Consider the following 15,832-nt stretch of genomic DNA (forward strand, 5'->3'; position numbering starts at 1 on the left):
TGCCAGACCTCTGACATATGCAGAAGTTGTCCGAGGTATTTCCTTTAAAACACAATCTGAGCCTATACTTGGTCTGACATTGTTGGGGTCAGGAGATGTTTCACCTCCTTTCCAATCAGAGGAGCAGTCCAGCCCTCAGTTCTTGGACGACTGGCTATCTGAATCAGGTCGGCATTCTCCTGACTCAGTTAGGTCTTGCAGTGAGTTTAGGCCCATGTCACCGGACTCACCTGTTCCTCAGTTCAGATGTCCTTATATAGATTGCAGTGTGGAGTTGTCAGAAAGCAGGTCATATACCCCAGAATCTACATCGTCAGACTGGGAAGGCACTGATTTGTGTTTGGAAGGTCTTTTTGAGAACAACAGACCAGAGTCCCCTCGGTCGGTCGTGTCGGACTTTGAACCGAATAAGTTATTCAGCATCAAGACATTGTCCCCAGACTTGTTATCTGTTGATTTTGACTTTTCGCTTTTAAATGACTGGCATGGAGGTTGTAAAAATCCTCACCAGAATCAGTGGTGTCAGTTGATTATCAAAATTCGTCTCATGTTCTTACATTTGGTCAGTTACATGATCAACACTGCAACTATTACCTACAGTATTCAGTAATTAGGCCAATATCACCTCTGTCAACAGTGTCAGATGCAGAGAACATTGACTTTTGTATGCAGGACATGTTTGTTGATAACCGAACAGATTCACCAGATTCTCTTCCTCCAGTTTCAAGACACTCAGTTGCTTCTCCTCATCTGCATTCTACTGCCAGACCTCTGACATATGCAGAAGTTGTCCAAGGTATTTCCTTTAAAACACAATCTGAGCCTATACTTGGTCTGACATTGTTGGGGTCAGGAGATGTTTCACCTCCTTTCCAATCAGGGGAGCAGTCCAGCCCTCAGTTCTTGGACGACTGGCTATCTGAATCAGGTCGGCATTCTCCTGACTCAGTTAGGTCTTGCAGTGAATTTAGGCCCATGTCACCGGACTCACCTGTTCCTCAGTTCAGATGTCCTTATATAGATTGCAGTGTGGAGTTGTCAGAAAGCAGGTCATATACCCCAGAATCTACATTGTCAGACTGGGAAGGCACTGATTTGTGTTTGGAAGGTCTTTTTGAGAACAACAGACCAGAGTCCCCTCGGTCGGTCATGTCGGACTTTGAACCGAATAAATTATTCAGCAGCAAGACATTGTCCCCAGACTCTTTATCTGTTGATTTTGACTTTTTGCTTTTAAATGACTGGCTTGGAGGTTGTAGAGCATCCTCACCAGAATCAGTGGTGTCAGTTGATGATCATAATTCCTCTCATGTTCTTACATTTGGTCAGTACATGATCAACACTGCAACTATTACCTACAGTATTCAGTAATTAGGCCAATATCACCTCTGTCAACAGTGTCAGATGCAGAGAACATTGACTTTTGTATGCAGGACATGTTTGTTGATAACCGAACAGATTCACCAGATTCTCTTCCTCCAGTTTCAAGACACTCAGTTGCTTCTCATCTGCATTCTACTGCCAGACCTCTGACATATGCAGAAGTTGTCCAAGGTATTTCCTTTAAAACTAAATCTGAGCTTATACTTGGTCTGACATTGTTGGGGTCAGGAGATGTTTCACCTCCTTTCCAATCAGGGGAGCAGTCCAGCCCTCAGTTCTTGGACGACTGGCTATCTGAATCAGGTCGGCATTCTCCTGACTCAGTTAGGTCTTGCAGTGAATTTAGGCCCATGTCACCGGACTCACCTGTTCCTCAGTTCAGATGTCCTTATATAGATTGCAGTGTGGAGTTGTCAGAAAGCAGGTCATATACCCCAGAATCTACATCGTCAGACTGGGAAGGCACTGATTTGTGTTTGGAAGATCTTTTTGAGAACAACAGACCAGAGTCCCCTCGGTCAGTTGTGTCGGACTTTGAACCGAATAAGTTATTCAGCATCAAGACATTGTCCCCAGACTCTTTATCTGTTGATTTTGACTTTTCGCTTTTAAATGACTGGCATGGAGGTTGTAAAGCATCCTCACCAGAATCAGTGGTGTCAGTTGATGATCATAATTCCTCTCATGTTCTTACATTTGGTCAGATACATGATCAACACTGCAACTATTACCTACAGTATTCAGTAAATAGGCCTATATCATCTCTGTCAACAGTGTCAGATGCAGAGGACATTGACTTTTGTATGCAGGACATGTTTTTTGAAAACCGAACAGATTCACCAGATTCTCTTCCTCCAGTTTCAAGACACTCAGTTGCTTCTCCTCATCTGCATTCTACTGCCAGACCTCTGACATATGCAGAAGTTATTCGAGGTATTTCCTTTAAAACACAATCTGAGCCTATACTTGGTCTGACATTGTTGGGGTCAGGAGATGTTTCACCTCCTTTCCAATCAGAGGAGCAGTCCAGCCCTCAGTTCTTGGACGACTGGCTAACTGAGTCAGGTCGGCATTCTCCTGACTCAGTTAGGTCTTGCAGTGAATTTAGGCCCATGTCACCGGACTCACCTGTTCCTCAGTTCAGATGTCCTTATATAGATTGCAGTGTGGAGTTGTCAGAAAGCAGGTCATATACCCCAGAATCTACATCGTCAGACTGGGAAGGCACTGATTTGTGTTTGGAAGGTCTTTTTGAGAACAACAGACCAGAGTCCCCTCGGTCAGTCGTGTCGGACTTTGAACCGAATAAGTTATTCAGCATCAAGACATTGTCCCCAGACTCTTTATCTGTTGATTTTGACTTTTCGCTTTTAAAAGACTGGCATGGAGGTTGTAAAGCATCCTCACCAGAATCAGTGGTGTCAGTTGATTATCAAAATTCATCTCATGTTCTTACATTTGGTCAGTTACATGTTCAACACTGCAACTATTACCTACAGTATTCAGTAAGTAAGCCATTATCACCTCTGTCAACAGTGTCAAATGCAGAGGACATTGACTTTTGTATGCAGGACATGTTTGTTGATAGCCGAACAGATTCACCAGATTCTCTTCCTCCAGTTTCAAGACACTCAGTTGCTTCTCATCTGCATTCTACTGCTAGACCTCTGACAGATGCAGAAGTTGTCCAAGGTATTTCCTTTAAAACACAATCTGAGCCTATACTTGGTCTGACATTGTTGGGGTCAGGAGATGTTTCACCTCCTTTCCAATCAGAGGAGCAGTCCAGCCCTCAGTTCTTGGACGACTGGCTATCTCAATCAGGTCGGCATTCTCCTGACTCAGTTAGGTCTTGCAGTGAATTTAGGCCCATGTCACCGGACTCACCTGTTCCTCAGTTCAGATGTCCTTATATAGATTGCAGTGTGGAGTTGTCAGAAAGCAGGTCATATACCCCAGAATCTACATCGTCAGACTGGGAAGGCACTGATTTGTGTTTGGAAGGTCTTTTTGAGAACAACAGACCAGAGTCCCCTCGGTCGGTCGTGTCGGACTTTGAACCGAATAAGTTATTCAGCATCAAGACATTGTCCCCAGACTCTTTATCTGTTGATTTTGACTTTTCGCTTTTAAATGACTGGCATGGAGGTTGTAAAGCATCCTCACCAGAATCAGTGGTGTCAGTTGATTATCAAAATTCATCTCATGTTCTTACATTTGGTCAGTTACATGATCAACACTGCAACTATTACCTACAGTATTCAATAATTCGGCCAATATCACCTCTGTCAACAGTGTCAAATGCAGAGGACATTGACTTTTGTATGCAGGACATGTTTGTTGATAACCGAACAGATTCACCAAATTCTCTTCCTCCAGTTTCAAGACACTCAGTTGCTTCTCATCTGCATTCTACTGCCAGACCTCTGACATATGCAGAAGTTGTCCGAGGTATTTCCTTTAAAACACAATCTGAGCCTATACTTGGTCTGACATTGTTGGGGTCAGGAGATGTTTCACCTCTTTTCCAATCAGAGGAGCAGTCCAGCCCTCAGTTCTTGGACGACTGTCTATCTGAGTCCGGTCGGCATTCTCCTGACTCAGTTAGGTCTTGCAGTGAATTTAGGCCCATGTCACCGGACTCACCTGTTCCTCAGTTCAGATGTCCTTATATAGATTGCAGTGTGGAGTTGTCAGAAAGCAGGTCATATACCCCAGAATCTACATTGTCAGACTGGGAAGGCACTGATTTGTGTTTGGAAGGTCTTTTTGAGAACAACAGACCAGAGTCCCCTCGGTCGGTTGTGTCCGATTTTGAACCGAATAAGTCACTAAATAGCAATACATTGCTTTCTGATTTACTTCCCACACAGTTAAACCACACAGGTGTGATGAGAACTTCCTCTCCACTGCTTAATACTACCAGACCTCAGACATTTGCTATTGTTTTTCATGAAAATAATATTGAGATGCCTGCATTTTTATTTGTCAACCATGAATCATCCATGCACAATGCTCTTTCTATTGACTCAGCTTTTCTACCTTACAACAATTCTGGGTTTCTTCAGCAATCCCATATGAAAAGCAACTCTCTCCTGATTTCAAAGTTGCATGATCCTTTCTATAAGGGACAGTGTTTTAACTGTCTTTTCAGGCTTTCTAAGTCTCAGTAAAGTATTACCAGCATTTAATTAAATGTAATTAAATTTGCCTTCTGAAACGATTCATAGCTTCTAATAATCTGACATAAGCTTGTAAAACATTTATTTGTTTTTAATGTTTGCTCTTTCATCCTAAAAATTTATAATTCACCTAATGAAAAGGTCACCAGCAATTATGATGTCCCTTACTGAAGATTATGATACACGCCCTTACCCAATTTTGTTATAATTGCAATTCAGTCATCTGAACTTTTTATCATATTTTTATCCCTGCTTGAGATCCTGAAATATTTATACTCATTTTTAATAATACATTCTTAATGAAACCCATTTAAACATTAAAAAGCTGATAATCTGGCTTGTTTTGCAGAACAGATTATTATTATTACCTTAAATTTGTTTTATCAATAATAATTTAAATATTTACAATTTTTTCATTCTTGCATCTACTTAAATCCTTTTCTGAGACCCCTGAAAATTAGCCACTGAATTTTTCAGTCAAATCTCTTACTCTGGCTTCCATGGACAGAATGAAATTGGTATGTGCTCAACAGAATTACACTGTACTAAAAATTGTTAAACATGCAAGTCAAAATTATGTAATACATTTTTAGCTCACCAAGGGACAAATAAGCAAAAACATTGTTTATGGGTTTTTTTGTCCTTATGTATTTACTTGGATTTTTCTTTGGCCTAACAGCATTAGACCATTGCTAAATGTTTCAGTGTCCATGGCTGAAGTACCATGCAACTTAAACTCATTGTAAATTTAAATGTTATAAATAACTTTGACATTTACCAACATATGTGGAAAGCTATGAAAAAAATAAAATCAATAATGGTTAAATCAAATCGTCATTTTTTTAAAATTGTTATTTAGAAGCTAGCATTAGCATTGCAGTACAGCAGGCAGCAGCCGGAAGCTCAAATAACAATTCATTGAGCAGAAAGTGCCCTGAAATGGAAGCAAGACAACTAGAAGAAAAGACTTGAGAATCATTTATGGATATTTAACATGTAAACTACATGTTTATGTATTTATTATTTTTTAACATGTGGCAATCAATCCGCAATAATGATAAGCTGATAATAGTTTAAACCCAGACAGATACCAGGAATTATGTGATGGGAAGAGCCATTTGACCCCTGTCATTTCTTCCGAGAAACACAGATTGTTGGTGGTAATGACCACAAAGCCATGGAGTGGCTGTCAGCAGCTACATGCTACTGGTGTGGGTTGTAATTACACAAATTATCAAAGTCTAAGTTTTGATGTTTATGTTTACCCCTACCTTGACACAACTTATTTCATTGTCACCACTTATTCGTGGTTACTTTAGCATCAGGTTGAGTCACATGTCATCTATAAAAACAAGGGAATGGTTTCCTCATGCTGGCTTAGATGTACGTGGGCAAGAGAAAATGACCACTACTTAATATATAGGCCTTAAGTAGAGAGTGTCTGAATTTAGGGTGCTTATCAGGACAACCTCTTCCTCAAGATTTCTTCACAAAGGAAATCCAAGGTCAAGCACAACAAAAAGACTACTTGGTGTTGGTAAGAAAGCACAAGCACTTGCTTGCTCATGAGTGCAGTGTTGGTTTCAAAGTTTTAAAAAGAATGTGGCAATTTAAAAAGTCTGTCTATTGGTGCTTCGTAGGCATTTAACAAGTAAAGGCTTTATTATCTTAGTGTTGCATGTTTGCTTTTCGGCTCTCAAAGTGATTTTCCACTGTAGCAAAACTAATCAAATTCCTCATGACCCCATAATAATGACGAGTTTCTTTGTTTGTTTTGTTTAATTCTGACTATAGTTTAGTAAAATTGCTGCCTTCAGATATTTCCTGAACTGCCATAAGGGTTTTATGTGGTAACATTTCCTGACAGAAATGTGTATGTTTCTATTATATTTCTATGTATATATTTACACAGTATCATCCAGGCATACCTCTTCACTAACACAGGTGGTCATCTATCTTCTTCTATCTGAGCTCGTAAGGGGTCTTTCCTTGAGACACAAAAATAAGTTGCTTGTTCATTATTCTGGTCTCCCGTAATGCAATTTGAGTAAAATCTGTATATGTGTGTTAGTGAAGGGGGGTGAAAGTCTGGTGAAAATGAGCTCTTTTTCTCTGTTTAAGAGTATCTGATTCTTAAAGACAATCCTGGTGCTATAAAAGCTGTATTTTTATCATTGTTCATCTTTTGCGTCTTGGAAACAGCCACTTACCTTACATAAGTGTGGATGAAACACAACAGCGCTAACATTTCAAGCTGAATTGTAATTTTGAGTCAAATTTATTTGTGCCCTGCCAATACATGGAAATTTGGGATATTATACTACAATAATATCTGGCTGCTTAAATCACTCAGAGACCATCTATTATACTAGAACTGGTTACTCTAATCTGAAAAAAATGTTCTGTAAGAAATTTGCCACATCCAAGGCATAACTAAGCCACAAGATCCTTCCTCTGTTGGAGACAAGACTTAACAATCTCAATAAACATCCATGTGGGCTACAAATAAATTTTTTATTGAGACTTGACTCTTATGTTTTCAGTTACTAAAAGCATTTTTGTTTGAGTCTTCATTTTATCCCCAAAGGCAGTTAAAAACGTATTTATTTTTCTACTTCATTGTATTATTTCTTTCAGGTATCACCTTCAACTTTCAAGACAAATATTTCTCAATCCTCTAAACAGAGCAATGTTGATATGGGACAAATGCAGGGCTTTCAAGTCGAGAACCTATTACTGACACATGATTCAAACACAGCAATAATAGTATCCCCTATTGCACCTGCTTTGGACCTTGTTAAAACTGAACATGACAGATTGACCAGTCAAAGTAGCTTTCCACAGGAAACATATGAATATACTGAATCGGACTCTGTGACTCCGGAAACACAAGACAACGGTGATGAACCTACCACCATGTCCTCAAACTCCAGTCCAACACCACAGGAATCTGGATCTTCTCAGCTTGACCAGCTTCTGTCTGATTTGAAGGAAATGAAATTCAAGATCTCACCAGAAAGACTTGATTCATATGCATCAGAGTCCTCCGATGACAGCCCTGAGAAGGAAGAAGCTCACACGTATGAAGAACCTTCATCTGAAGAGGAACCCCGTCCTGATAAAAGGGATGAAGTCAGTGTGTTTACAGATGCACAACTTACAGAATATAGCACTAATGTTCGAGACTGTTCTGATGCAAAAAGAGCTTCTGAGTCAAACATTGACATTCATCAAGAATCTAATTTGTCACCAACTGATGCTTCTTTAATCTCTGAACTTCCACAAACATTTGGTGAAGAAATTGATCTATCACCAAACTCTGGTCCGTTTCAGTTCTGCGGAGGTATGGAGAGTTTTACTGATGAATTTTCTTCATTGGCTGACATACCTGAGAAAAATCCGACAGATTTTAACAAGGAAGATCTTACTATTACCACTTCTTTAAGTCATGAAGCACAATGCCTACCTATACAATCATTTGAGTCAAGGGGCATTACAGAAGAAGCATCTGCCCAGACTAATAAAGATCAGTGTTTATGGGATGGAACCTCCACTGAAACCACATCCTCCCAGTCTGCTTCAGATTTGACTCCTGACACAGTTACATCTGCAAGACACTTCAGCTTTGATGAACCGATAACTTACCCCTCCTCTAGAAGCGTAGAAATACCTTCTGTTGAGGATAGACCAATGATGTGTGAACAGCACTCTGAAGAAACCATGACTCCAGCTAACTATGAATGTTTTGCCACTGAATCTCCTTCATTTCAACGCAAAACTGATATTTCTTCATCAGCTTCAGATGAGGAGTACACCATCCCACTAGGAGATGCAGAGACCTCCTTTGCTTCAGTGACCTATACCAGCACACCTCTCAGAATTGCACATGGAGCACACTGCATTGAGGACAGTCCACACTTGGAATACTTTGACGTGGAGCCCTACTTTGACTGCAAACAAGGAATGTGTGATTTCTCAGAGACTGAACTCGATGCACCTGAGAGTACTAGTAGTTTAAATGTAGGCCAAGCTCAGCATCAGCCCGGCCATCTTGGGACACAGGAAAAGGCAAAGCAAAAATTGCTCCTGTCTTCTGGAAGTGAAGATTATGAAGATGCTCCCTTGGTTCATGAGTCTTACCATCAGGAACATGGAGAAAGTAAAGAATCACTACGCCAATCAGAGACATCAGATGAAGAATTCACACTATGCAAAACTTCACAGCCTTCTGGAACTTACTACTCTAATAAATCTCTGCAAAGGGTAAGATGGGCTGAAAAGGATCCTACAAGTTTCTTCCCCAGAGCTGAGTGTTACAGCTTATTAGATTGGCTTCATGAAGGAATGACTGCTTAAATATAATTTAGAATTTGCTATGAACCATATTTATTTTATTTCACATTTAACAAACCCAAACTCAGCATGTTACAGTGAGTAATATCTGATTAATTATTCAAATATTTTCAAGCATGACATCTCTTCCTAATGTTTTTTTTTTTTAAGTATTCTGTGGTACTTTCCAGTGTAACATCCAACACATTGAAAAGTGTGCCATTCTACTCCCTGGCCTGCTTTGCTACAAATAGAATATTTATGCAGGGGAACTGTCACAAATTAACTCTAAACAGAATTGTGTTGCTTGGTCAGGAGGTCTCTGCAGAATTTGGATCAATTTCAGAAAGTTCAGATGAGGAGTTTTTGACCACCAGAATAATACGGAGGGTTGTCATTAAGGTATTCAATTTAGCATGGCTAATGATGTTCTTATTTTGCATGAAAAACCTTGACTTTGCTGTTTTTCTCTCCCGAATAGAACAGGTTAAAATGTGTGTTTCAGGACAATAACACCCACTTTGTTTGCACAGATGGCTAAAGATCTTGGAGGTGTTTTATGCTGCTGTGAGCACGTCTTTGCGGATTTTCTTTGATGACATAACCCTTAACATTTTTTTGCTGTTTCCCTAATTTCCCAAAATTCTCTTCTGAATCTAAAATGCAAGTATTATGTTTCTTTCACATGTGTTGCCATTGAGTGCAGTGATAAACATAGGAACTTCATACTGAACCAAACTGTCATTCCTGATTATCTTTTCTTCTGTGTCCCAAACAGATTGAGCAAATGGCTGACCTTCCTACTGAGTCAGTGACTGAAGAAACGTACAGGGATGAAAATGGGCATTTAGTAATCAAACGGGTAAAATTGTTTTTTATATACACTAATTTCCATGTTTAGGACTGCTGTTTGAATGTATAGTGTTAATTACATGCCAACCTGTTGACTTTTTTGATATGCAAACAATTTTCTTACTCAGGTTACACGAAAAGTAATTAGAAAGTGTGTTTCTGTTGATGGTGTGGAGCGTGAAGAGATACCATCAGAAGAAGCTCCTCAACAGTCTTTCACTATAGCAGATGGAGATAGTTGCTCCAAGGTGGTAAAGTAGACTGTACTAAAAAATGTTGAAGACCATACAGACGTGCTTGTACTCTCAGTAACTATAAAATGCTCCAGAAAAGTATTTGTCCCCATTTAGATTTGTTGTGTTTCTGCTTTTTTCACACTTAAATATTTCAAATCTTAATACTGGACAAAGATAACCAGAGTAAAAACAAAATGTAATTTGTGCTAATGATTTCATATATTCAAACCAAGCTTGCCAGATATGAAAAAGTAATACCCCCACCTCCATAAACATTGAAATAACGCCGTTAATTAAATTTTTTTGGTAAGCTGGCTTTAATTTAACTGGCCACATCCTGGTCCAGTTACTTCCCAAATTGTAAAATCAAGGCATCACTTAAATAGAACCTTCCTGAAACATGAAGTATGTTAAAAACTCTTGAAATGCAACAAATCATTTCTCAACCTAAAGAAACTAAAAAACAGATAAGGATCAAGTAAGTCATTGATATCTATCATCCTTGAAAGAGTATTATAGCTATTACCAACACCTCGAGACTCCAGCGAAACACAATGAGAGCAATTATCCAAAAATGGAGAAAACATGGAATATCGGTGAACCTTTCCAGGAGTGGCTGATGTCCTTGAGTTATGCAGCAGGATAGTGATCCAAAGCAAACCAGCAAGATCACCTCTGAATGGGTCAGAAACAACAAAATGAAGGTTTGGCCTAGTCAAAGTCTAGACCTAAATCTAATTGAGATGATGTGACATGAACTTGATTAGACCATTTATGCTAGAAAACATTCTAAGGTGCCTGAATTAAAACAGTTCTTCAAAAAAGGGTAGGATAGGGCAGTGAAGGAGCAGACGGCCAGTATTGGGAGGCAAATGGTCTTTAAAGCAGTCGTCTAGGAATCGATTTCTGACCTTGAGACCTTGAGACTTGAGGCCACAGGTCTTTCTTCCTTCTCTCTCTGTATGTTTCTTGTTTAGCTTCCTGTAAATAAAGGCCACTGATGAAACATAAAAAGAAAAGTAAGCCAAGTAAGCCTCCAATGTAAAAGCCTAATTGCTAGTTATACAGGTCCTTCTCAAAAAATTAGCATATTGTGATAAAGTTAATTATTTTCTATAATGTAATGATGAAAATTTAACATTCATATATTTTAGATTCAATGCACACTAACTGAAATATTTCAGGTCTTTTATTGTCTTAATACAGATGATTTTGGCATACAGCTCATGAAAACCCAAAATTCCTATCTCACAAAATTAGCATATTTCATCCGACCAATAAAAGAAAAGTGTTTTTAATACAAAAAACGTCAACCTTCAAATAATCATGTACAGTTATGCACTCAATACTTGGTCGGGAATCCTTTTGCAGAAATGACTGCTTATATGCGGCGTGGCATGGAGGCAATCAGCCTGTGGCACTAAGGTCTTATGGAGGCCCAGGATGCTTCGATAGCGGCCTTTAGCTCATCCAGAGTGTTGGGTCTTGAGTCTCTCAACGTTCTCTTCACAATATCCCACAGATTCTCTATGGGGTTCAGGTCAGGAGAGTTGGCAGGCCAATTGAGCACAGTGATACCATGGTCAGTAAACCATTTACCAGTGGTTTTGGCACTGTGAGCAGGTGCCAGGTCATGCTGAAAAATGAAATCTTCATCTCCATAAAGCTTTTCAGCAGATGGAAGCATGAAGTGCTCCAAAATCTCCTGATAGCTAGCTGCATTGACCCTGCCCTTGATAAAACACAGTGGACCAACACCAGCAGCTGACACGGCAACCCAGACCATCACTGACTGTGGGTACTTGACACTGGACTTCTGGCATTTTGGCATTTCCTTCTCCCCAGTCTTCCTCCAGACTCTGGCACCTTGATTTCCGAATGACATGCAGAATTTGCTTTCATCCGAAAAAAGTACTTTGGACCACTGAGCAACAGTCCAGTGCTGCTTCTCTGTAGCCCAGGACTGGGGAATGCGGCACCTGTAGCCCATTTCCTGCACACGCCTGTGCACGGTGGCTCTGGATGTTTCTACTCCAGACTCAGTCCACTGCTTCCGCAGGTCCCCCAAGGTCTGGAATCGGCCCTTCTCCACAATCTTCCTCAGGGTTCGGTCACCTCTTCTCGTTGTGCAGCGTTTTCTGCCACACTTTTTCCTTCCCACAGACTTCCCACTTAGGTGCCTTGATACAGCACTCTGGGAACATCCTATTCGTTCAGAAATTTCTTTCTGTGTCTTACCCTCTTGCTTGAGGGTGTCAATAGTGGCCTTCTGGACAGCAGTCAGGTCAGCAGTCTTACCCATGATTGGGGTTTTGAGTGATGAACCAGGCTAGGAGTTTTAAAGGCCTCAGGAATCTTTTGCAGGTGTTTAGAGTTAACTCGTTGATTCAGATGATTAGGTTCATAGCTCATTTAGAGACCCTTTTAAGGATATGCTAATTTTGTGAGATAGGAATTTTGGGTTTTCATGAGCTGTATGCCAAAATCATCCGTATTAAGACAATAAAAGACCTGAAATATTTCAGTTAGTGTGCAATGAATCTAAAATATATGAATGTTAAATTTTCATTATGACATTATGGAAAATAATGAACTTTATCACAATATGCTAATTTTTTGAGAAGGACCTGTAGAAAATGCCTGGTTACAGTTGTCATGTGTGGGACAACCAGTTATTAGGTTTAGGGGGGAGGTAAAAGTTACTTGTTCAAATAGGGCAATGATTTCTTTTGACCAGCTTTTTGCCTTTAATAAATTAAATCATCATTTTAAAACTGCTTTTTGTGTTTATTTAGATTATCTTTGTCTGATATGAAATCAGACAACATCTAAGTGTGACAAAAAAATGCAAAAACAGAAGACATTTGTAAGGGGTCAAATACTTTTTGTCAGCACTGTATGCAATAATTGTTGCATTGATATTACAATCGCATTAATACTATTATGCAAAAGATTTTAAATATTCTGATAATGTTTTTTGCTGACCTAGGACAAATTTCCAAAAAGTGAAGGTTCCCCGTCATCAAGGCAAGAAAGAGCTGATTTAGAAAAGAAGACTGTGGTTGACGGTGAAAGAACAACAACTTCACAAGGAGATCAATCTTTGGCCTCAGACCTCCCATCAGCCCAAAACGATTTTCAACAGGTTTATAAAAAAACTCTATATTCTATAAATTTCTATACATTTAAGTGTTTTTCCTACTGTTAAAACTGAATAGACCTGTTAGCAGAGCCTGTTAGCCTTTCTGGTGCTGTGTGCTTAGTAATGAGAAAATTAAATTTTTGACTGCTGGTCACAGGTCAGAGCTAAGAAAGCTGAATATCTTCCAGTTTTGTTCACCAGAGGCTTTCTCCAGTTTTCAAAATGTTCTTTTGGATACATATATTGACATACATATAAGATATTTCTTTTTGTCAATTTAATCTGTGATAATTCTGTTTTAAGTGTTAGGAGTAAAAGAACTGGCCTGTTGTCCTATGTGTCTCAAACCATGGTATAATTGGCATACATCTTTAACATTTTTCACAACTCCAGCAACTTCAATTACTAATGCATAAAAGGATGTACTCACTTAAACCACACTGCAATTTATATGGTTAAACCACCCCCACCCCGGCACAGCAAGCTAAATCAGTACTTGGTCTCTTTTCATTCTGTTTCTAGGGCCCCCATGCGTAAACGTTCCATTGACAGACGTAGCGCGATGGAAGGGTTAAGTCCTCTTTGAGCAACCGGAGGACACCAGAAAAGGATCAGTCGTCTAAAGTAGCATCTCCAACAGATCTTTCACTGCTGCCACGAAAACAAGGACAATGATAGAGACAAAACAGAGGTGGAAGAGCAACTGAAAGACTTAGTCTCTCCCCAGGTCCTAAGCTCTGTCCACGCTAAAGTCCCTGCAAATCCTATGCATTAGCCACATGCAATCCTAGTGTGCACCTCAGAGACACCACAGTCTTCCCATTTCTGTCCTGGAAGATAAACTTTTATTCTCAATGATAATTTTTTTTTTCTGACTGATTTTATTTAATCGTGTTTTTTTTTTTAATATATATTATTTTCTGAAGTTGTTTTGCCTTTGTTATGACCAAAGAAAGCCTTCTGTTGTTTTCCTTCTTGATTTACTCTAAATGTCCAGACTGTCATAGTTTTGCTTTGAACATGTGTTAGAGCAACAAGAAAACAAATAAGAAACACAGAGAAACACTGTCCATGGTAAATAATAATTTACCTTTAAAAAACTGCTATTGCTCTCTGGATGGGGCCTCAGAATGAAAAAAAAAAACAGTAATTCACACTGCTCTGGCTCTAAAACACTTCTTTCACCAACACTTCAAGCCTTTTTCCTTGACTCAGGTGGTCAGGATCTCTCAAACAGAAAAATGGACTGTGCTGACACAAAATGTAACTGCTTCTGTTGTGTTTCGTGTTGACCATGTGTACTCTTGTCTTTGTAGTCAGAAAAATATGTTATCTATTAAATGAAAATAGCTAACATCTGTAGCCTAGGAATTAATAATCAGTCGCGTGAAGTAAAACTGGCATGGCTAATCAATGCGTGTCAGTTAGAACTGAGCTTTGACTGCTTTGCTGCTCCGTGGATTGTCTTTCAGACTTATTTTTTCCTCTGTGTGTGTCTTTTTATGTGCAACTATATTTATTCCTTGGCTTTCTCTTTTGAATTGCAGATCTTAACTCACAATGTGGGAATGATGAATGTGTGCTGTTCAAGCTGCAGCAATGATGGCTAGTTTTCATAGAGGATTGCAAGCGTCACTGTTTGAAAACGTCTTTATTCAAATTTCAGGTACCAACAGGAGAAGAAAAAAATTGGACACGTTTCTGTTCAGCATAACCAGGCATTTGCTGATGTATTTCATGTAACAGCTTTATCAGTTCACCTTTACATTGAGAAATGCTTACTGATATGTTTGAGAATGAATGAAGGTGTCCTGGTTTATTTTACACAAATCGCTTTTTGCACTCCCTGTATGTCTGGTGGGAACACCTCCACGCTTTCTGTGCTCAGGACATGAGGTACACTAGATGTTAGCCACAGGGGCAATCTCATTGTGGAGGGGGCTGGGGGGTTGTGAAACAGGTGATGGCTGAGCGTTGTTACTGTGCATACCTGCGACATGTACAGTATATCACTCTCACTGATTATGTTGTGATTTAGGGGAAAACATGCAAATTAGTGGAAGTTCACTGTGACAGGATTGCTTTTAATTTACTGAAACAGCATCCCTTTTTCTGTGATGACAGTTATGTGCATATACAACTTATTATATACATATCTACAAGGGCATGTATTATTGTATTAAATTACAAAAAACACTAAAACTAAATGGCTGCAGTGTATCTATGGCTGGTAGAAAATAAAAACCTACAAACATACCGTGTTGGAACTTGACCATACCTCTTTGTATGATCTCCCTAAATCGTCCAGAGCCCTGATTCAATGCTTCACTTCACCCCACTGGTTTTCTATAGGCTTGAGGAGAAAGGTAATTTTTGGGTTTTGTGGCACACACCCATCTGAAATGGTTGTTCCCAGAAGGCTAAGTCAAGGTTTCACCTGGTCAAAGCTCAAAGTTCCATTTAACGACACAGAAACTTTCAGCAAATTATATGTTAATTATATGTTTGCGATGTGAAAACAAAAGAGGCTTTTCCTTGGCATGTCTCCTATACAGCCAATTAGCATGAAGCATATAACTTTTGTTATAAAGACTTGGCGACACTAGGATTCCACTCTTTTCTGCAGTTCTTTAATACCAAGGTTTAGAGATTTTTTTTTTTACCTCTGTTACTCTTCCTCACAATCATCCTCACTATCTGTGCTG

The 15,832-nt window shown here is 39.3% G+C and overlaps 2 protein-coding genes across 3 annotated transcripts in view; both read left to right on the forward strand.

Moving 5' to 3' along the window:
- The window catches only part of ank2a (ankyrin 2a, neuronal), a 122,438-nt gene extending 107,055 nt beyond the window's left edge, over nucleotides 1–15,383 (forward strand). The window contains exons 46-49 of the mRNA XM_047366369.1: nucleotides 9,676–9,759; nucleotides 9,878–9,997; nucleotides 12,975–13,130; nucleotides 13,650–15,383. Of these exons, the coding sequence (XP_047222325.1) occupies nucleotides 9,676–9,759; nucleotides 9,878–9,997; nucleotides 12,975–13,130; nucleotides 13,650–13,664 (375 nt within the window). The 3' untranslated portion in view covers nucleotides 13,665–15,383. The remainder of the gene's footprint in view (nucleotides 1–9,675; nucleotides 9,760–9,877; nucleotides 9,998–12,974; nucleotides 13,131–13,649) is intronic.
- LOC124868440 lies at nucleotides 1,344–9,560 on the forward strand. Of its 2 annotated transcripts, XM_047365710.1 has the most exons (4): nucleotides 1,344–6,102; nucleotides 7,203–8,828; nucleotides 9,213–9,299; nucleotides 9,431–9,560. In XM_047365710.1, exon 1 carries the CDS (start codon nucleotides 1,428–1,430, stop codon nucleotides 4,554–4,556), a length of 3,129 nt encoding a protein of 1,042 aa, XP_047221666.1. In that variant the 5' UTR covers nucleotides 1,344–1,427; the 3' UTR covers nucleotides 4,557–6,102; nucleotides 7,203–8,828; nucleotides 9,213–9,299; nucleotides 9,431–9,560. The 2 variants fall into 2 exon arrangements, with proteins under 2 accessions (XP_047221666.1, XP_047221667.1); XM_047365711.1 differs by lacking the exon at nucleotides 9,213–9,299 and having other exon boundaries at nucleotides 9,431–9,547.
- Nucleotides 15,384–15,832: the final 449 nt, after the last annotated feature.

The sequence above is a fragment of the Girardinichthys multiradiatus genome, chromosome 5 (assembly GCF_021462225.1).
Source record: "Girardinichthys multiradiatus isolate DD_20200921_A chromosome 5, DD_fGirMul_XY1, whole genome shotgun sequence".
Lineage (NCBI taxonomy): Eukaryota > Metazoa > Chordata > Actinopteri > Cyprinodontiformes > Goodeidae > Girardinichthys > Girardinichthys multiradiatus.

Coding starts and splice junctions, on each gene's coding strand:
- LOC124868440 (XM_047365710.1), top strand. CDS start 1,428: ATGCAGGACATGTTTGTTGATAACCGAACAGATTCACCAGATTCTCTT.